Raw genomic sequence first — 16,470 nt, 5'->3', positions numbered from 1 at the left:
GTCCAACATAAACAAACTCCTGACAAACCGCCCCCTTAAGTAAGACACTCTATCAAAACCCCCAATACTAATGATTACTACAATACTATCTCATTGATTACTGTACACACAATAATCCTTATCCCTGAGTGGCCTTCGGGCCTTGATAAGTGGTGACCCCCATGTAAAAAAATTTTTTTTTTAAATAACAGTATAGATTTGATAAATAATCTATATATTTATAAAAGTGAAAATGTGTGCATGTGTGCATAAGGACACTTCTCAACCTATATACACAACGAATTTTTATCTACAGACTTGAAATTTGGTATATAGGATATTCAGATATGGAGATAATTTCTTAATCTGTTTTCATCCAGAAAAAAAGGCTGTTAAGGGCCTAAAGTTGAAAAAATTGATACGTGAGAGTCATTGGATTTTCACTTGTTTGCTAACAGTTTCATGAAGGCGCATGTGTGAATAGTTCACAGTAATTATGTTAATAATAAGTAGTTTGAAAACACATTTTGAAGATCAAGTCATGCTGGTCTAATGGTTATCGTACTTGACTCCCTGTTTTAAGGTTTTGGTTTCGATCTCAGCTCAAGTATTTTCTTTTTAAACTTACATGAAGTGAATTGTTTAGAAAAAAGACATAAGACAAATGTGTCAGTTTCTTTCTGTTTTTTGTTTTACTTCATTTTTTTAAAGAAATTCTGTTATGTTCAATACCAGGCAACGCCGGGGACATTGACTAGTAGCGTCATAAAGAAAATCAACAATAATAAATAAAAAAAAAGAACTAAACATTTCATTATTTATTCTATTTTTATTTAGACTATTCTTCTTGTGCATTTTGACTGTTTCATCCAACTCGTTTACTGATACATTATCTTTCATATGTCTCGGCAACAGTGTTAAAAGCATATCTTATTTTTCTTTTATTAATATTATTGGAATTTTCCCCCTTTTCCCTTGTACATATTTGTGTATTATTCCATGGATTTCGGCCTTTGGATTATTTTGGACCATCTTCCAATCACGGGAATTCATTGGATTTTACTTGTGCAAATGGAAATTCAATTAACTTTTTTGAAGTTATATATTTGGATTTTACCGTCACTGGATTATTTATCTTCCACCAGACTATCCATTCACGTGAAATCACCTTTTTCTTCACCATATTCCCTCTGCTTCACTTTTTTGTTATCAAGTAAGATCTTTGACTTACTTGTTGTTTCATCAAATACTTTTGTATGCAAAATCCGATCCCGCATTTTGATAATTCCTACCCTCTGATGAGAAGGAAAGTATTTCTTTGAAACTCCGCGGATTAAGGACTATCCACTTATCTAGTGTTTCCTTTTCAGATTAAATGTTTTTAACTCTTTTTCAAAGTGTTTTTTTTAACATGTTTTATTAACTGTTTGCTCGTATATATATATTTTTATTATTGTATATATATATATATATATATATATATATATATATATATCTTAATGTGTCATCGAACTGATTTTAAAATTGTGCCACCATTAAGCAGAAATTACCAACAAATAAAAAACAAAGCGAAGAAAAATTTAGCTGTTATGAGATGATGTTTTTGATCGATTGAGGCTGAGTAAACTGAATGTGATGATGTTGAAAAACACAAAACCCTTTATGACACGAGAATAACTTCAGTAGAGACTCATCCTGATGTGAATGGAAGTATAATTAATAAATGAATAAAAATCTAATTACTTACTGTTATCAGATAAATAAAAGCGCTTTTTATCATACTTACAAATTCCAAATTTTTCTGTGTAATATTGACGGGTGAAATTGTCACAATCGCAAATTAAAAATGGACGCCCGTACGCATTGATTATGTTGCCAATTTGTAAATCTAGTGATGTGTAATATTCGATTTTCACTTCGCCTGTCTAGAAAGAAAAAGCGAGAAATACATTAAACAAAATACATCCAATGTTTCTATGTGGTCAGAAACTACTGATTAGATTTCTAGCAAACTTGGTATTCAGTTAGGCAACAAGACACAAAGACAAAAATAAATAATAAGGAAACCTTAGCATAAGTCACCACCACCACCACCACCACCACCACCACCAACACCCTCCTCCTCATCATCATCGCTTTAGCGTCCATTTTATATGCTGACATTTGTTGGATAACTTTAAAAATTTACTCCCAAGTTAACCTATCTCTGGTCAGGTCTTTATTTATCCCTCTTTCTCTCGTCCATTTTTATCACGTCCTTTCATGTTTTACATGGCTTTCTCCTGTAAACAGGATCTGCTATCTCAACTGTTCTACATCTTCTAGCATAAAGACTCTTGTGTATTCTTTTAATGTGGCCATACCATCGAAGTCTCATGTTTTGCATATATCTTCCTACACCATTCAGATTTAATCTTCTGCTATTTCATAAAATAAAAACTGTAAAGTAACCCTAAAACAGGTGACGATGATGATGATGATTAACTTATCTCTTATTTTTCTTTTTTGCTGCCACCTGTTTATATTAACTCTTCTAAGCCCTTCCTCACATCCCACTCACACCTTTCCAGGCTTTCCTCTTTCTTGTCTGCTTAGTTATTGCAACCTATCGCTTACCCACTGCCCCAAATATTTCCATTTTTATTACTACCTCGACCTTTCTTTTATTAATTGTAAATCACGTGACGAACCCTTCATTAAAAAAAATTTAAAAACTTCACGTTTTTTAATTTTTTTTTATTTTAAGAGCATGTCTCTATGAAATCGGGAGTTTAGATGAATGTCATAATTTGACCAAAACATTAGTTTTGTTGTTGTCGTAACCATGTAATTTGTTTATCTAAAATTAAATTATATATACACACACACACACACACACACACACACACACACACACACACACACACACACAATACATATATATATATATATATATATATATATACATACATATATATTTAAAGTGATGATTGTGAGTTCCAACGAGAAAAAAAAATGTATATTTAAAAGAGTGTAGCCATCAACAATTGTGGGGTTTTCAGCCTTTTATCATATTTTTATTTTAAAATATTTTTATAACACGTTTCAAGCTTTGTTTCGCTCTCTTCAGAAATTTTCATAAAAAGGTTTTTTTTTTAAATGAGAGTTTGAAATGTTATTTTTACATCTGCTGATACTAAATGTGTTTTTCAGAGTGATGTGGTCTCAGACATTCTGTCCCCAACGGTAAGTGTTGGTAGTGTCCAGTCAAAGTTAACTTCAAAGAGGGGGCTTTTGATCCATTTGGTGAAGGTCTTTATGTTTTTTTTTATGATTTTCTCTCCCCATGTATAGCACACATTCACATGCAATCCCACACACATACATACACATACATGTACACATACATATACATACGCATACGCACGCATGCAGGTATATACACATATACACACGCATATACACAGAAATATATGTAGGAGGATAGATATATACATACCCACCTACATACTCACACACGTACTCACCCACATCCACCCCTAACATATCAAACACATATTGATTAAATTTTTTTTTTTTTGTCTTTTCCAATCAAAACACACATGCATACATGTACTTAATCATTCAAACATAAGTACACGCACACACGCACACAAGTAAGATGGAGAATATGTAGGAGATGATACACACACACACATGCATATACATGTAAACACACACATATATATACATACACGTATGCACATGCACACTCACATACATCCGCATACATATTCAGGCACACACACATACATACACACACATACATATATATAGAGACATATGCAGGGACTCACACATATGCATACATCGACATACACATACACATACACACGTATAATTTCTAATTGTTTGTTTAGTTTAGGGAAATGGTATTATACTGGATATGGATGTGCACGCCCGTGAAAATGTGTGCGTGCTTTATTGTGCTTGTTTTGTTTCGTGTGTGAGGGTGCACATTTACCTAAGTATGCATGCGTGTAAGTGTATTGTGTGTTTTGCCTATTTATGTGTATAATTATTGAGAGATGTTCAAAGCGGGGTTGAACTTTGCTATGAAGTTTTTTTCTTGTGTTAGTAAGTAGAAGTAGTTGTTAGTTTGGAAGATGGGCATTATCTCGAATTTTTAAATTTTTTATTTCCATACTTTGTGGACCAGGCGTGAACGCAAACCCCACAATTTTAATGAACCACCGTTCTGCCAGATCAAACATACCCATTCCTGTGTCTCGATACATCTTCTATCATTATATGTAATCAGTTTTTTAAAATAGACAACCATATAGGAGCCTATTCGTGCCCACACACACACACACAGCATTATATATATATATATATATATATATATATATATAAGTACAAAGTTCTGATTGATTTGATTAGGAATCGATTTCTACATACAAACACGAAGATCAATATTCAATATGTAACACTTAGATATAAAGTATTAAATCTAGATTTATATCATTCTATGATTTACTGACAATTTCGGGACAAACTAACTTTCACACATGTTTCAGGAGGAGTCGGAGGCAATCATAGGTGATCCAGTCTGCTATAACCCCCCCCCTTAATTAGAAAGTAGAGTAAAAAAAAAAATTCCTAGAACAGTATGAAAATCGAAAACTTCGAATTTGCAATCGTGGAAATTGATTGCAGGTGTGGGAAGAATCACACAAAAACACAATCAGCTACACTTACCTTCAAACTATCAAGGATATATCGTCCTCCAGTGTGCATTGAGCCAAATACATTGAGCACTGTACGGTCGGCTAACTGTCCAGGTAGAGGAAGATCTTTAGCCGCCTGTGATGAGAAGAAATTTAAAAAGTACTCGATTATATAAAGTGTAATTGTATGTGTGTGTGTCTTGCTAAAAATCGAAGCTATCAAAGAATATAACCACAAGGTATCTTTTGCTTCGATAAAAATCAAGCTTTGGTAAAACGATCGTCATAATAAAATTAATATAACAAAGGTGTTTGCAAGTTAAAAATCACAGAATAATAGCGTTAAAATATGAAGACATGACGAAAGCGAAGCAAAGCAGAAGACGGTTATTGTAAGAAGGAAAAGAAGAAAAAAAAGAATGTGAGAAAAGAAAAGAGTCTGAAAAAAGAAGAGAGCGAGAAGGAAAGAGATAATTAAGAGAAACAAAAAAGAGGAAATAGGAGAGACGTAGAGAGAGAGAGAGAGGGAGAGAGAGAGAGAGAGAGAGAGGTGTAGCACAAGAAAATAAGAGTGAGAAAAAAAATGAAGAATATTGCCAGAAACAGATTAGAGAAAGGAAAAAAATGAGTTTCGTTTATTTTCGTGACATAGAATATAGGCAAATGCACTTTTCATATGACGAAGATAACTTGCAATTGGAAAAGAATTTTATCTCTGTTTTAGAATTTTTAATAAAAATGAAAAAGCTGTTATCATTTATTGAAATGATTCTTGCAAAGAATGGATTAGAGTGTTGCTTACCAAATATTGGAAAATGCTGAAATAAAACGCAGAGAAGAAGGCACCAATGAATGATAATATATGTATTAAATTGTCTTCAATAAAATTAATTGTATTTGTGGCTTCTTTAAAAGACTAACCATTCATAAAATGGAGTGTTGGGACGATTAATCAGAATTTTATTTTTTTTTTGGGGGGGGTATTGGTATCAGAAAAAAATGTGCTTATTTTTTTATACCAAAAACGATTCTTTCAATGATATTTTTTGTTTGTCTTTGATTAAAAAAAAAATCCTCTACATGACGCAGTGGATAGAGGCGTTGAGCCTCTATGGTCCCAGGTGAGCATTGTCTGAAGATAGCGGTTTCAATCCTACCCAAGAAGGTCAGAGAATTAAATCTCCAAAACGGAGTGAGACAGCAACAACTATGGAAGGCAGTAATGCTGGGGATACAGTTATAAGAGTCAGCATTTCTATCTCATTGTGCTTAATCACCTGAAGAAGACCAGAGGATGAGTTGGCCGAAACGTGGAGAAACAACAACTATACAGATGAGGATAACAGTCCACAAAAAGTGAATACACAAATTATGAAGACTTATCTCAAAGGATTCCAAAAAACAACAACAAAAAATATGATACTATTTTTTTCCTCTTTCTTCTTTCATACATGTCTGTTGAATGTCGATAATTTTGTTCTTTTTACTTGTATATGCTGTGACTGTATGTTCTTATCCTGTTTAGAATTCAATTTCATATTGTTTTATTTTTCTTTTGCATCTTCGCCAGTACACAGCTTCCACCTTTGAGCATTCTCTTTATTAATATAACAAAAACAGATGTCATATTTTGAACTAATAATATTAAATGAGGCATAAAAGTTATACATAACTTTATTATATCATCAGAACAATAAGGTTAAGGGGAAAATTAAGAAAAAACTCTTTAGGATGGGAGAATGGCCATAATTATACACGATGCAAATATAGCAAAACCGGCAAAATGACATTTAGAAATGATAATGAAACAATAGGAAGAAATGGAAGATAATAATTAAAAGAAGGTACAACATATGAAGGTAAATTGGAAGGATAATATAAATGTAGATAATATTTTAAAAAGATGGCTCTTCTTTAATGATCCCCATTATTTCATAGTGGCCTATATATATATATATATATATATATATATATATATATATATATATATATATATATATATATAACAAAAGTACCCGTTGTTGACTGGGTTCAAAAGCAGCCTACAGAAAATGGACTCTGATTTATGAAAGTATGATAGGTTATGAAAAGGAAGGGTTGTAAAGAGATAGCTTCGAATTTGGGGGTATCAAAACCAAAGCAAAATATGATGAAAGTAAAAATAAAATAGATAAACCCCATAATTTATTATACCATACCTGTTCACACTGAAACACTTATCACAATATTCTGTGGATCTATATTAAAAAACCTTGTTAAACTTTGTGACATATTTCCATTCTATGGAGGTCAAGTGCGAACGAACACCCCATAATTTTATTATATCATATTTCTTCAAACTGAAACATAATTATCAAAGTATACTTATGCAGATAGATATGAAAAGTCTTTATTAAAGTTTCTGCCTATTTCCATTCTATGGAGGCCAGGCGGAAATGCAGACCCCACAATTTTATTATACCATCTCTGTTTAAGTTAAAACATACTTATCAAAGTATTCTTATGTACATCTATATCAAAAACACTTATAAACGTTTTTTTTTAAATTCTTAAATGTTTTATTTCCATACTTTGTGGACCAGGTGCGAACGCAGACCCAAAAATTTTAATGAACCACCGTTCTGCCAAATCAAACATACCCATTCCTGTGTCTCTATACATCTTCTATCATTATATGTAATCAGTTTTTTAAAATAGTCAATCATATAGGAGCCTATTCGTGACCACACACACATTCAGCTTTATATATATATATATATATATAAATAAAATAAGTCTGATGAGAAGGAAAGTATTTCTTTGAAACTCCGTGGATTAAGCACTATCCACTTATCTAGTGTTTCCTTTTCAGATTAAATATGTTTTTAACTCATTTCAAAGTGTTTTTTAACATGATTTATTAACTGTTTGCTCGTATATATACATATATATATATATATATATATATATATATATATATATATATATATATACAGACGGTTTTACAAGTGAAAGAGTAAGAAGGAAAATTAGAAATAAACATGTCAGTGTTCTACTTTAGAAGAAGAATTCCGATTGAAGGAACATACCTTTGGTAGTTTCTGTCTTTTGATGAACACAGGTGTGGCATCACGTCCACTGTTTGGTGTATTCACCTCGCGGATCTCGATTGTGTCATCTGCCAAAAAGTAATGCAGGATCATCTCGTGCGGATCACCAAACATATTTTCCGAATCATCCCATAAGCAAAAGAAACGGAGAACGTGCCGGTCATGTTCCAAGAACTGCTTCAAAGTGTCTAATTTTTGGTAAGGCCTCAAGGGTTGTTGGGCACCATCAACCTTGACAAATAAATATTTAAATGTTTAATTTTAAACAAAAAACTTGTAACAAGTATTGCTATTCAATTATAGACTAGACTAACATAAGATCTGTCAAAATTTACAAGTTGATTCACTTCGAAAAGGCAAATTTAATCTTAACATAAAAAAGGGAATTTACAAAGTAACATAGCAAACTAGTTGCTGTGATGTCGATTATAATGAACTCTTCCAGTTACTATAAAAACCAAGAGAATATGTCTCTTGGCTTTTGCCAACAAGTTATGCACAAGTCATACACACTTGACAGTCGGACTGACGTATAACCACACTCTTTATTTGTTATAATTATGTTTTCTGTTTTATATACACTAAACACAGACTTGTGTTTTTCTTCTGGATTTTTCTTACTGAACCACAATACTAGTATGTTCCAGGGAAGTAATAACAAGGTCGTTAAACTTGTCACCATACGATGACTGTGTTGTATAGTCAGTTCTCTAAATAACGATTTATCTGTTTATTGCTGCCATGTATATATACATAATCATGATTGTGGAACTTCTACAAAGAAGTGTGCTGCTAATAAATATATACACTTATATGCTTGTTCCAATCAAACACGGAGATCATTTCATAAATAATGCTGTGTTTATTATTTTGCCTGTCAGAAGTAGTAGAACGTGTCAAGCCAGGGTGGTGAAAGGTGGAGGCTGGGGGTGACGAACTAACGACGTGATGATCATACACCACTCTATCTCTGTCTTGATGTCCGTCGGATCTCCTGCTTTTATTGACAATTTCTTTCTTTGTTTCATCAGAGGTCAATATGTGTGTATAAAGTCTGACCTGGTTTTTCTTTGTTCTCTGTTAACCTGGAATTTGTGTGTATGCAGGATCTCCAAATTCCTTTGTCCAGCACACGTTTTACATGGTGGCATGCATTATACGGCTTTAAAAAGAATTCCAAAGTAATCTATCTCTGATCAAGTTTTTATCTCTGTCCATTTTCATCCCTACCTTCGATGTTTTTCTTGTTAAAATGTAACATGGCCGTTACATTTTAACATGATGTCGTGTATGAAAGTCTTGCAAAGAAATAAAGGAAATAAATCTGACACAATTTCCTTTCAGTTGAAAGAAAAAGCATTTATTACCGGTCGTTTTCACAGTAAGCCTCCTGACACATATTTCCCAACCTAGTGATAATATGGTCGCATTCCTACTTTTGCTATCAGGGTCAATTAACAGTTTCTTAGTCTGTGTATTAGTATAACCAGCTCTCATGTTTGTGAATTATTCCACTGTATATGGTTGCCTAAAAATCTTGTTAAAAGTTTGGAGGATGAATGAATCTTGCATTTTGTAGAAAAATTCCTGTCATGACACCACATAGTTAAAAATAAACTCTGCCATGTCGACACTTGTTTAAAAGTCTTTCTCTCTGCCACATGCTTTTTTCCATTTTTTTGCTTCATCTGATCCTGCTGTGATGTCTCATTTGTGCAACAACTTGGTCATTTGCATACGTGCCAATGGCTTTGTTACTACCAAGTTAATTTAACCTTCTACCTCTGTTTTACTGATCCAAGAAATCTCATCTAGTCTTTCAATGTGACCATATCATCATAGTCTACTCTTGTGTACATTTACTTATGCTGTCCAGATTTAATATTTCTCAGATTCATCAGAACTAAGTCTGTCCTTAACATTCATATTACACATCCATTGTATCATTCTTATATCATTTTTCTCCATGCAACACATATCCTCAACCCTCATTAGCAAGGTTTCACATCCATGCCTCACAAATTGCATACGCATGTCTGATATTTTGCTGGTTAGTAGTAGCAAAAGTTATTCAAACTATCAGGTTGACAAGAAAGTTCTTGTGGTTTTTAAATTTAACTTCAGATGAACATATCTTGGCTCAAACAAAAAATTATTGATCAAAATAAGCACCATCGGAATCATTTGCTAACGCAAAACAAGTGTATTCATGTCAATAACGTAAAAATCTTGCGTTCTGGTGGCGATGAAGTTGCTAAAAACGTTTTTTATTTACATAGGCGTCACCACTTATCAAGGCCGATAGGCCACTCAAGGATAAGGGTTAAAGAGTGTAGAGTAGTCAAAAGGACAATATAGTAATCGATAGTAATGGAAGTTTGGTAAATTTGTTAACTTAAGTGTAATGGCTCATCAGAAACTCGTTCACGTTGGACTTGAAGACAACAATATTATAGACAGCTGGAAAGCAGGAAAACGGAAGACAATTCCACAGGCGTGCAGTTCTAAGAAAGAAGCTTTGATCATGGAATCTACGTTTAGGTTTAGGCACAGATAAAGAATGTGGAAAATTATTGATAATGTTTTCAGCTAGTCTAATGTTTCTTGTGAAAGTTTGGCGAGGGGGGACCATAGATTGAAGCTCAGTCGAACACTTTCCATGAAAATAACGATAAAGCAGAGACAAACTCGCAACATCTCTTCTGTGAGATAGAGGTTGCAGCGAAGAGAAAAGGACATCTCCCACCAGGCCACGAAGTCTATTTTGAACCCTATCAAGGCAGGACAAGTCTTTTCTAGCAGCTCCTGTCCATATGTGGCAACAGTATTCCATCCTTTGATGTATCTGGCTCTTATATAGATAGAGAATTGCATCAGCAGTGAGATATCTACTGGATCGATAGAAGGATCCGACCATTTTTCCAGCGGCCTTGGCAACAGATTTGATGTACGTATTCCATTTCAGATCAGGAGTAAAGGTCAAGCCCAGAAGCCTGTCAAAACTTGAGGCCTCCCCAAGACGAGAGCCATTCATATTAATTGATGCCAGATGGGGATCAGAACGTTGATGATGTAAAGATATCGCTTAGGTTTTTTAAGCATTTCTCACGCAGAAAGTTGTTAAAATGCTTGAAAAAGTGATAGTCGGTAGGTGAGAGGTATGGAAAGTATAGCGGATGAAGCAGAATTTTGTAGCCCAATTTGTCCAACTTTTGCGGGGTTAGTTTAGCAATGTGTAGTCGGGCATTGCGTAGAGGAAAAATAAGCCTTTTCTGTTGACTAATGCTCGATGTTATTGTTGAAGTTTCTGATGTATTTCATCCATTTGTTGACAGTATTTTCTTGCTGTAATGGTTCCGCCTGAATTTAAAAAACTTTGATAGATGAGACCGGTTGCAGACCATCAAATAGTCAGCATGACCTTCTGTTAATGCAACTCTGCCTTTGGGAAGTGTTGTGGAGCTTTGTCGGTGGCTAACCACTGAGCTGAGCATCGCCAGTTGTCGGAAAGAACCCACTTTTCATTGCAACTCACAACCCGATCGAGAAATGGGTCTACTTCATAACGGCGTTTCTTTTGGTTGTCATTCAATTCATAAGGCACCCATTTATCAAGGTTTTGTCTTTTGAATCTCTCTCAAGTGGTTGGAAATCGTCGTATACGTTACGACTAATTCAGAAGTAAGTTCTTGAACAGTTGTGCATGGATTGGCTTCGACTAAGGCTCTATATTGATCGTTGTCAACATCCGATGGCTGACCACTACATTCATCATCTTCAAGACTCTTGTCACCGCCACAAAATTTCTTAAACCACCATTGTGCTGTGCATTCAGTAGTGGTTCTTGGGCCAAACGTTTTGTTTATATCATGAGCTGTTTCAATAGCTCTTCAGACAAGCTTGAATTGAAATAAGAAAATTGAGCGAATTTGCTTTTTTGCTATCTTCTAGTCAACATACTCTCAGCTTGTTGAGGGAAAGCGTGCCCAGGGTGGCCAAAAGATGAGGTATAAGGACAACATCAAAGTAAATCTAAAGCGGTTTCACGTGGACCTTGAGACATGGGAGGACATGGCTGGGAGCAGGTTGGCATGGAGGAGCGCTGTCCACGAAGGTGCTGCGCTTTATAGCAGTGACCTAAATCAAGCTGCTGAGGATAAACGTAAGCACAGAAAGGACAGATTATCAACCAGACACACCCAACCCCATCCCACCACCACTACCTTTATCTGCCCAAATTGCACAAGAAAAATTGGGCCTAGGATTGGGCTCTATGCTCACCTGAGGACCCACAGAAGCCACAACGGAGGACAGTCTTACTCGGACACGGATGAGTCAACATTGTAAAAAAGAAGACATAATTGTTTTAAAACGATTGTAATTTAAACGATTAGATAGAGTTAAAAACGCTCTTAAAAATGATATATAAAGTAAAGGTATTATAAGGAAAACTTATTTGAAATCAAAATTAAAAATTCCAAAAGAATTTTCTTGTCAACCTAATAGCTCTATCCACTCTGAATTTCACCAATAGCACTATCACCTACTCCACACCATGCTCCCATGACATCACCAATGCTGCAAAACTTTTCAACAATCTCAATCCCTTCACCAGATGTATATTTTCCTTAATCGAGTTCTCATCCAAATCCATTGTTTTAAATTTCTTGCACACAAATTGATTATCCGCTCTCAACCTATGAGTAATTCCACTGCACTCAATTATACAATTCATGTGCACGAAATGATGTTTTATTGTATTAATTATGCAAAATATAAAAATTATTACTTTAAAACTTATGCAAAATATAAAAATGATGTAAATAATTATGTATTATTGTGAGAATTATGTAAAATATGAAAATTATGTTAAAAAAAACTATGCATTACTGTAGAAATTATGCAAAATATAAAAAATATGTAAAAAATAGGCAAAATATAAAAATTAAGTAAAAACACTGTATTACTCTAAAAATTATGCAAACTATAAATCTTATGTAAACATTATGTAAAACAAATTATGTAAAACAAATTATGTAAAAAATATTAAATATCTGTGAAGTCGTTGTCTGAATTAATCCAAACTTATTTTCAATCTTTCTATATCCAACTAAAATTCCCATTAATCGTTATCTTTGAGTTATTTTTATCCTTGGTAAGTAGTGGAACATATATTATTAATTATTAAAGTTATAAAATATTTAAATTATAAAATTATGTAAAAATATATTAAAATAAATATGTATAATATTTTATGAATTTTGAAATATTGTAAATTGAAAGATATACAAACATTCATGTAAACTCGAAAAAAGTTATATAGATTCGTAATTTATGTACACAAACTATGTAAACATTACATAAAACTTATGCAAGCTATGAGAATTACATAACATAGAATATATAAAAAATATATAAATTGTAAAATTATATGAAATATTATTTTTAAAACAAATGGAAAAATATAAGGGAATTTTAAAATCATGTAATAATTTAGTAAATTGTATAATCATATGAAATTCTATTTAAGATTATAAAACAGTATAAATTCTACAATTATGTAATGTAATACAGTCTAATAATATTTTAAGAAAATCAAAAGAAATAAAAATGTGAAATTATGTGAAAAAATAAAATTTAAGCAAAACAAATAAAAATGTAAAAATTATGTGAAAGAAAAATATGTGAAATAATATAGGTAAAGCAAAACGAATAAAAATGTAAAAAATTTGTACAAATATTATTTATTAAAAGAAGTAATGGTTAATTAAAATATATTTATTAAAAAAATTAATGATTAATTAAAATATATTTTTAAACAACGTAATGATTAATTAAAGTATTATTTATTAAACATAGTAATGATTAATTAAAATATATTATTAAACCAAGTAATAATTAATTACAATATATTTATTAAACAAAGTAATGATTAATCAAAACATATTTATTAAACAAAGTAATGATTAATCAAAATATATTTATTATACAAAGTAATGATTAATTAAAATATATTTTTAAACAAAGTAATGATTAATTAAAGTATATTTATTAAACAAAGTAATAATTAATTAAAATATATTATTAAACCAAGTAATAATTAATTACAATATATTTATTAAACAAAGTAATCTTTAATCAAAATATATTTATTAAACAAATTAATGATTAATTAAAATATATTTATTAAACAAAGTAATGATTAATTAAAATATATTCATTAAACAAAGTAATGATTAATAAAAACATTATTATTAAAAAAATTAATAATTAATTACAATATATTCATTAAACAAAGTAATGATTAATAAAAATATTATTCATTAAACAAAGTAATGATTAATTAAAATATTATTTATTAAACGAAGCAATGATTAATTAAAACATTATTTATTAATCAAAGTAATGATTAATTAAAATATTATTTATTAAACAAAGTAATGATTAATAAAAATATTATTTATTAAACAAAGTAGTTATTAATTAAAATATTATTTATTAAACAAAGTAATGATTAATTAAAATATCCTTTATTAAAAAAGTGATGATTAATTAAAATATTATTTATTAAACGCAGAAATGATTAATTAAAATATTATTTATTAAACAAAGTAATGATAAATTAAAATATTATTTATTAAACAAAGTAATGATTAATTAACATATTATTTATTAAACAAAGTAGTTATTAATTAAAATATTATTTATTAAACAAAGTAATGATCAATTAAAATATTATTTATTAAACAAAGTAATGATTAATTAAAATATTATTTATTAAACAAAGTAATGATCAATTCAAATATTATTTATTAAACAAAGTAATGATTAATTAAAATATTATTTATAAAAAAAAGTAATGATTAATTAAAATATTATTTATAAAACAAAGTAATGATTAATTAAAATATTATTCATTAAACAAAGTAATGATTAATTAAAATATTATTTATTAAACAAAGTAATGATTAATTAAAATATATTTATTAAACAAAGTAATGATTAATTAAAATATATTTATTAAACAAAGTAATGATTAATTAAAATATTATTTATTAAACAACGTAATCATTAATTAAAATATATTTATTAAACAAAGTAATGATTAATTAAAATATTATTTATTAAACAAAGTAATGATTAATTAATATATATTTATTAAACAAAGTAATGATTAATTAAAATATCATTTATTAAACAAAGTGATGATTAATTAAAATATTATTTATTAAACAAAGTAATTATTAATTAAAACATATTATTAAACAAAGTAGTGATTAATTAAAATATATTTATTAAACAAAGTAATGATTAATTAAAATATATTTATTAAAAAAAATAATGATTAATTAAAATATATTTATTAAACCAAGTAATGGTTAATTAAAATATATTTATTAAACAAAGTAATTATTAATTAAAATATGTTTATTAAACAAAGTAATGATTAATAGAAATATATTTATTAAAGAAAGTAATGTAATATAAATAAATTTATTAAACAAAGTAATTATTAATTAAAATATATTTATTAAACAAAGTAATTATAAATTAAAATATTATTTATTAAACAATGTAATGATTCATTAAAACATTATTTATTAAACAAAGTGACGATTGATTAAACATTATTTATTAAACAAAGTAATGATGTATTAACCATTATTTATTAAATAAGTAATGATTAATTAAAATATATTTTTAAACAAAGTAAGGATTTATTAAAATATACTTATTAAACAAAGTAATGATTAATAAAAACATTATTTATTAAATAAAGTAATAATTAATTAAAATATATTTATTAAAAAAAATACTGATTAATTAAAATATATTTATTAAACAAAGTAATGATTAATTAAAATATATTTATTAAACAAAGTAATGATTGATTAACATATATTTATTAAACAAATTTATTTTTAATTAATATATATTTATTAAACAAAGTAATGATTAATTAAAACATTATTTGTTAAACAATGTAATAATTAATTAAAATATATTTATCAAACTAAGTGATGATTGATGAAACATTATTTCTTTAACAAGTAATGATTAATTAAAATATATTTATTAAACAAATTAATGATTAATTAAAATATATTTCTGAAGCAAAGTAATGATTAATTAAAATATATTTATTAAACAAAGTAATGATTAATTAAAATATTATTCATTAAACAAAGTAATGATTAATTAAAATATTTTTATTAAACAAATTAATGATTAATTAAAACATTATTTATTAAACAACGTAATGATTAATTAAAATATATTTATTAAAGAAATTAATGATTAATTAAAATATTATTTATTAAACAAAGTAATGATTAATTAAAATATATTTATTAAACAAAGTAATGATCAATTAAAACATTATTTATTAAACAAAGTGATGATTAATTAAAATATATTTATTAAACAAAGTAATTATTAATTAAAACATTATTTATTAAACAAAGTAATGATTAATTAAAATATATTATTAAACCAAGTAATAATTAATTACAATATATTTATTAAACAAAGTAATGATTAATCAAAATATATTTATTAAACATAGTGATGATTTATTAAAATATTATTAAACAAAGTGATGATTAATTAAAATATTATTTATTAAACAAAGTAATGATTAATTAAAATATATTTATTAAACAAAGTAATGATTAATTAAAACATTATTTATTAAACAAAGTAATTATCAGTTA

The 16,470-nt window shown here is 29.0% G+C and overlaps 1 protein-coding gene across 1 annotated transcript in view; it reads right to left on the bottom strand.

Moving 5' to 3' along the window:
- Positions 1-16,470, bottom strand: part of LOC145288092 (EF-hand domain-containing family member C2-like) — a 110,366-nt gene that overhangs the window by 77,919 nt on the left and 15,977 nt on the right. The window contains exons 4-6 of the mRNA XM_080136147.1: positions 7,736-7,987; positions 4,699-4,803; positions 1,766-1,904 (exon numbers count right to left, since the gene is read on the bottom strand). Of these exons, the coding sequence (XP_079992273.1) occupies positions 1,766-1,904; positions 4,699-4,803; positions 7,736-7,987 (496 nt within the window). The remainder of the gene's footprint in view (positions 1-1,765; positions 1,905-4,698; positions 4,804-7,735; positions 7,988-16,470) is intronic.

The sequence above is a fragment of the Euprymna scolopes genome, chromosome 11 (assembly GCF_053919585.1).
Source record: "Euprymna scolopes isolate OS-2025 chromosome 11, ASM5391958v1, whole genome shotgun sequence".
NCBI lineage: Eukaryota > Metazoa > Mollusca > Cephalopoda > Sepiida > Sepiolidae > Euprymna > Euprymna scolopes.
The sequence above is the reverse complement of the archived record's forward strand: the minus strand, read 5'-3'. Positions and strand labels throughout refer to the sequence as shown.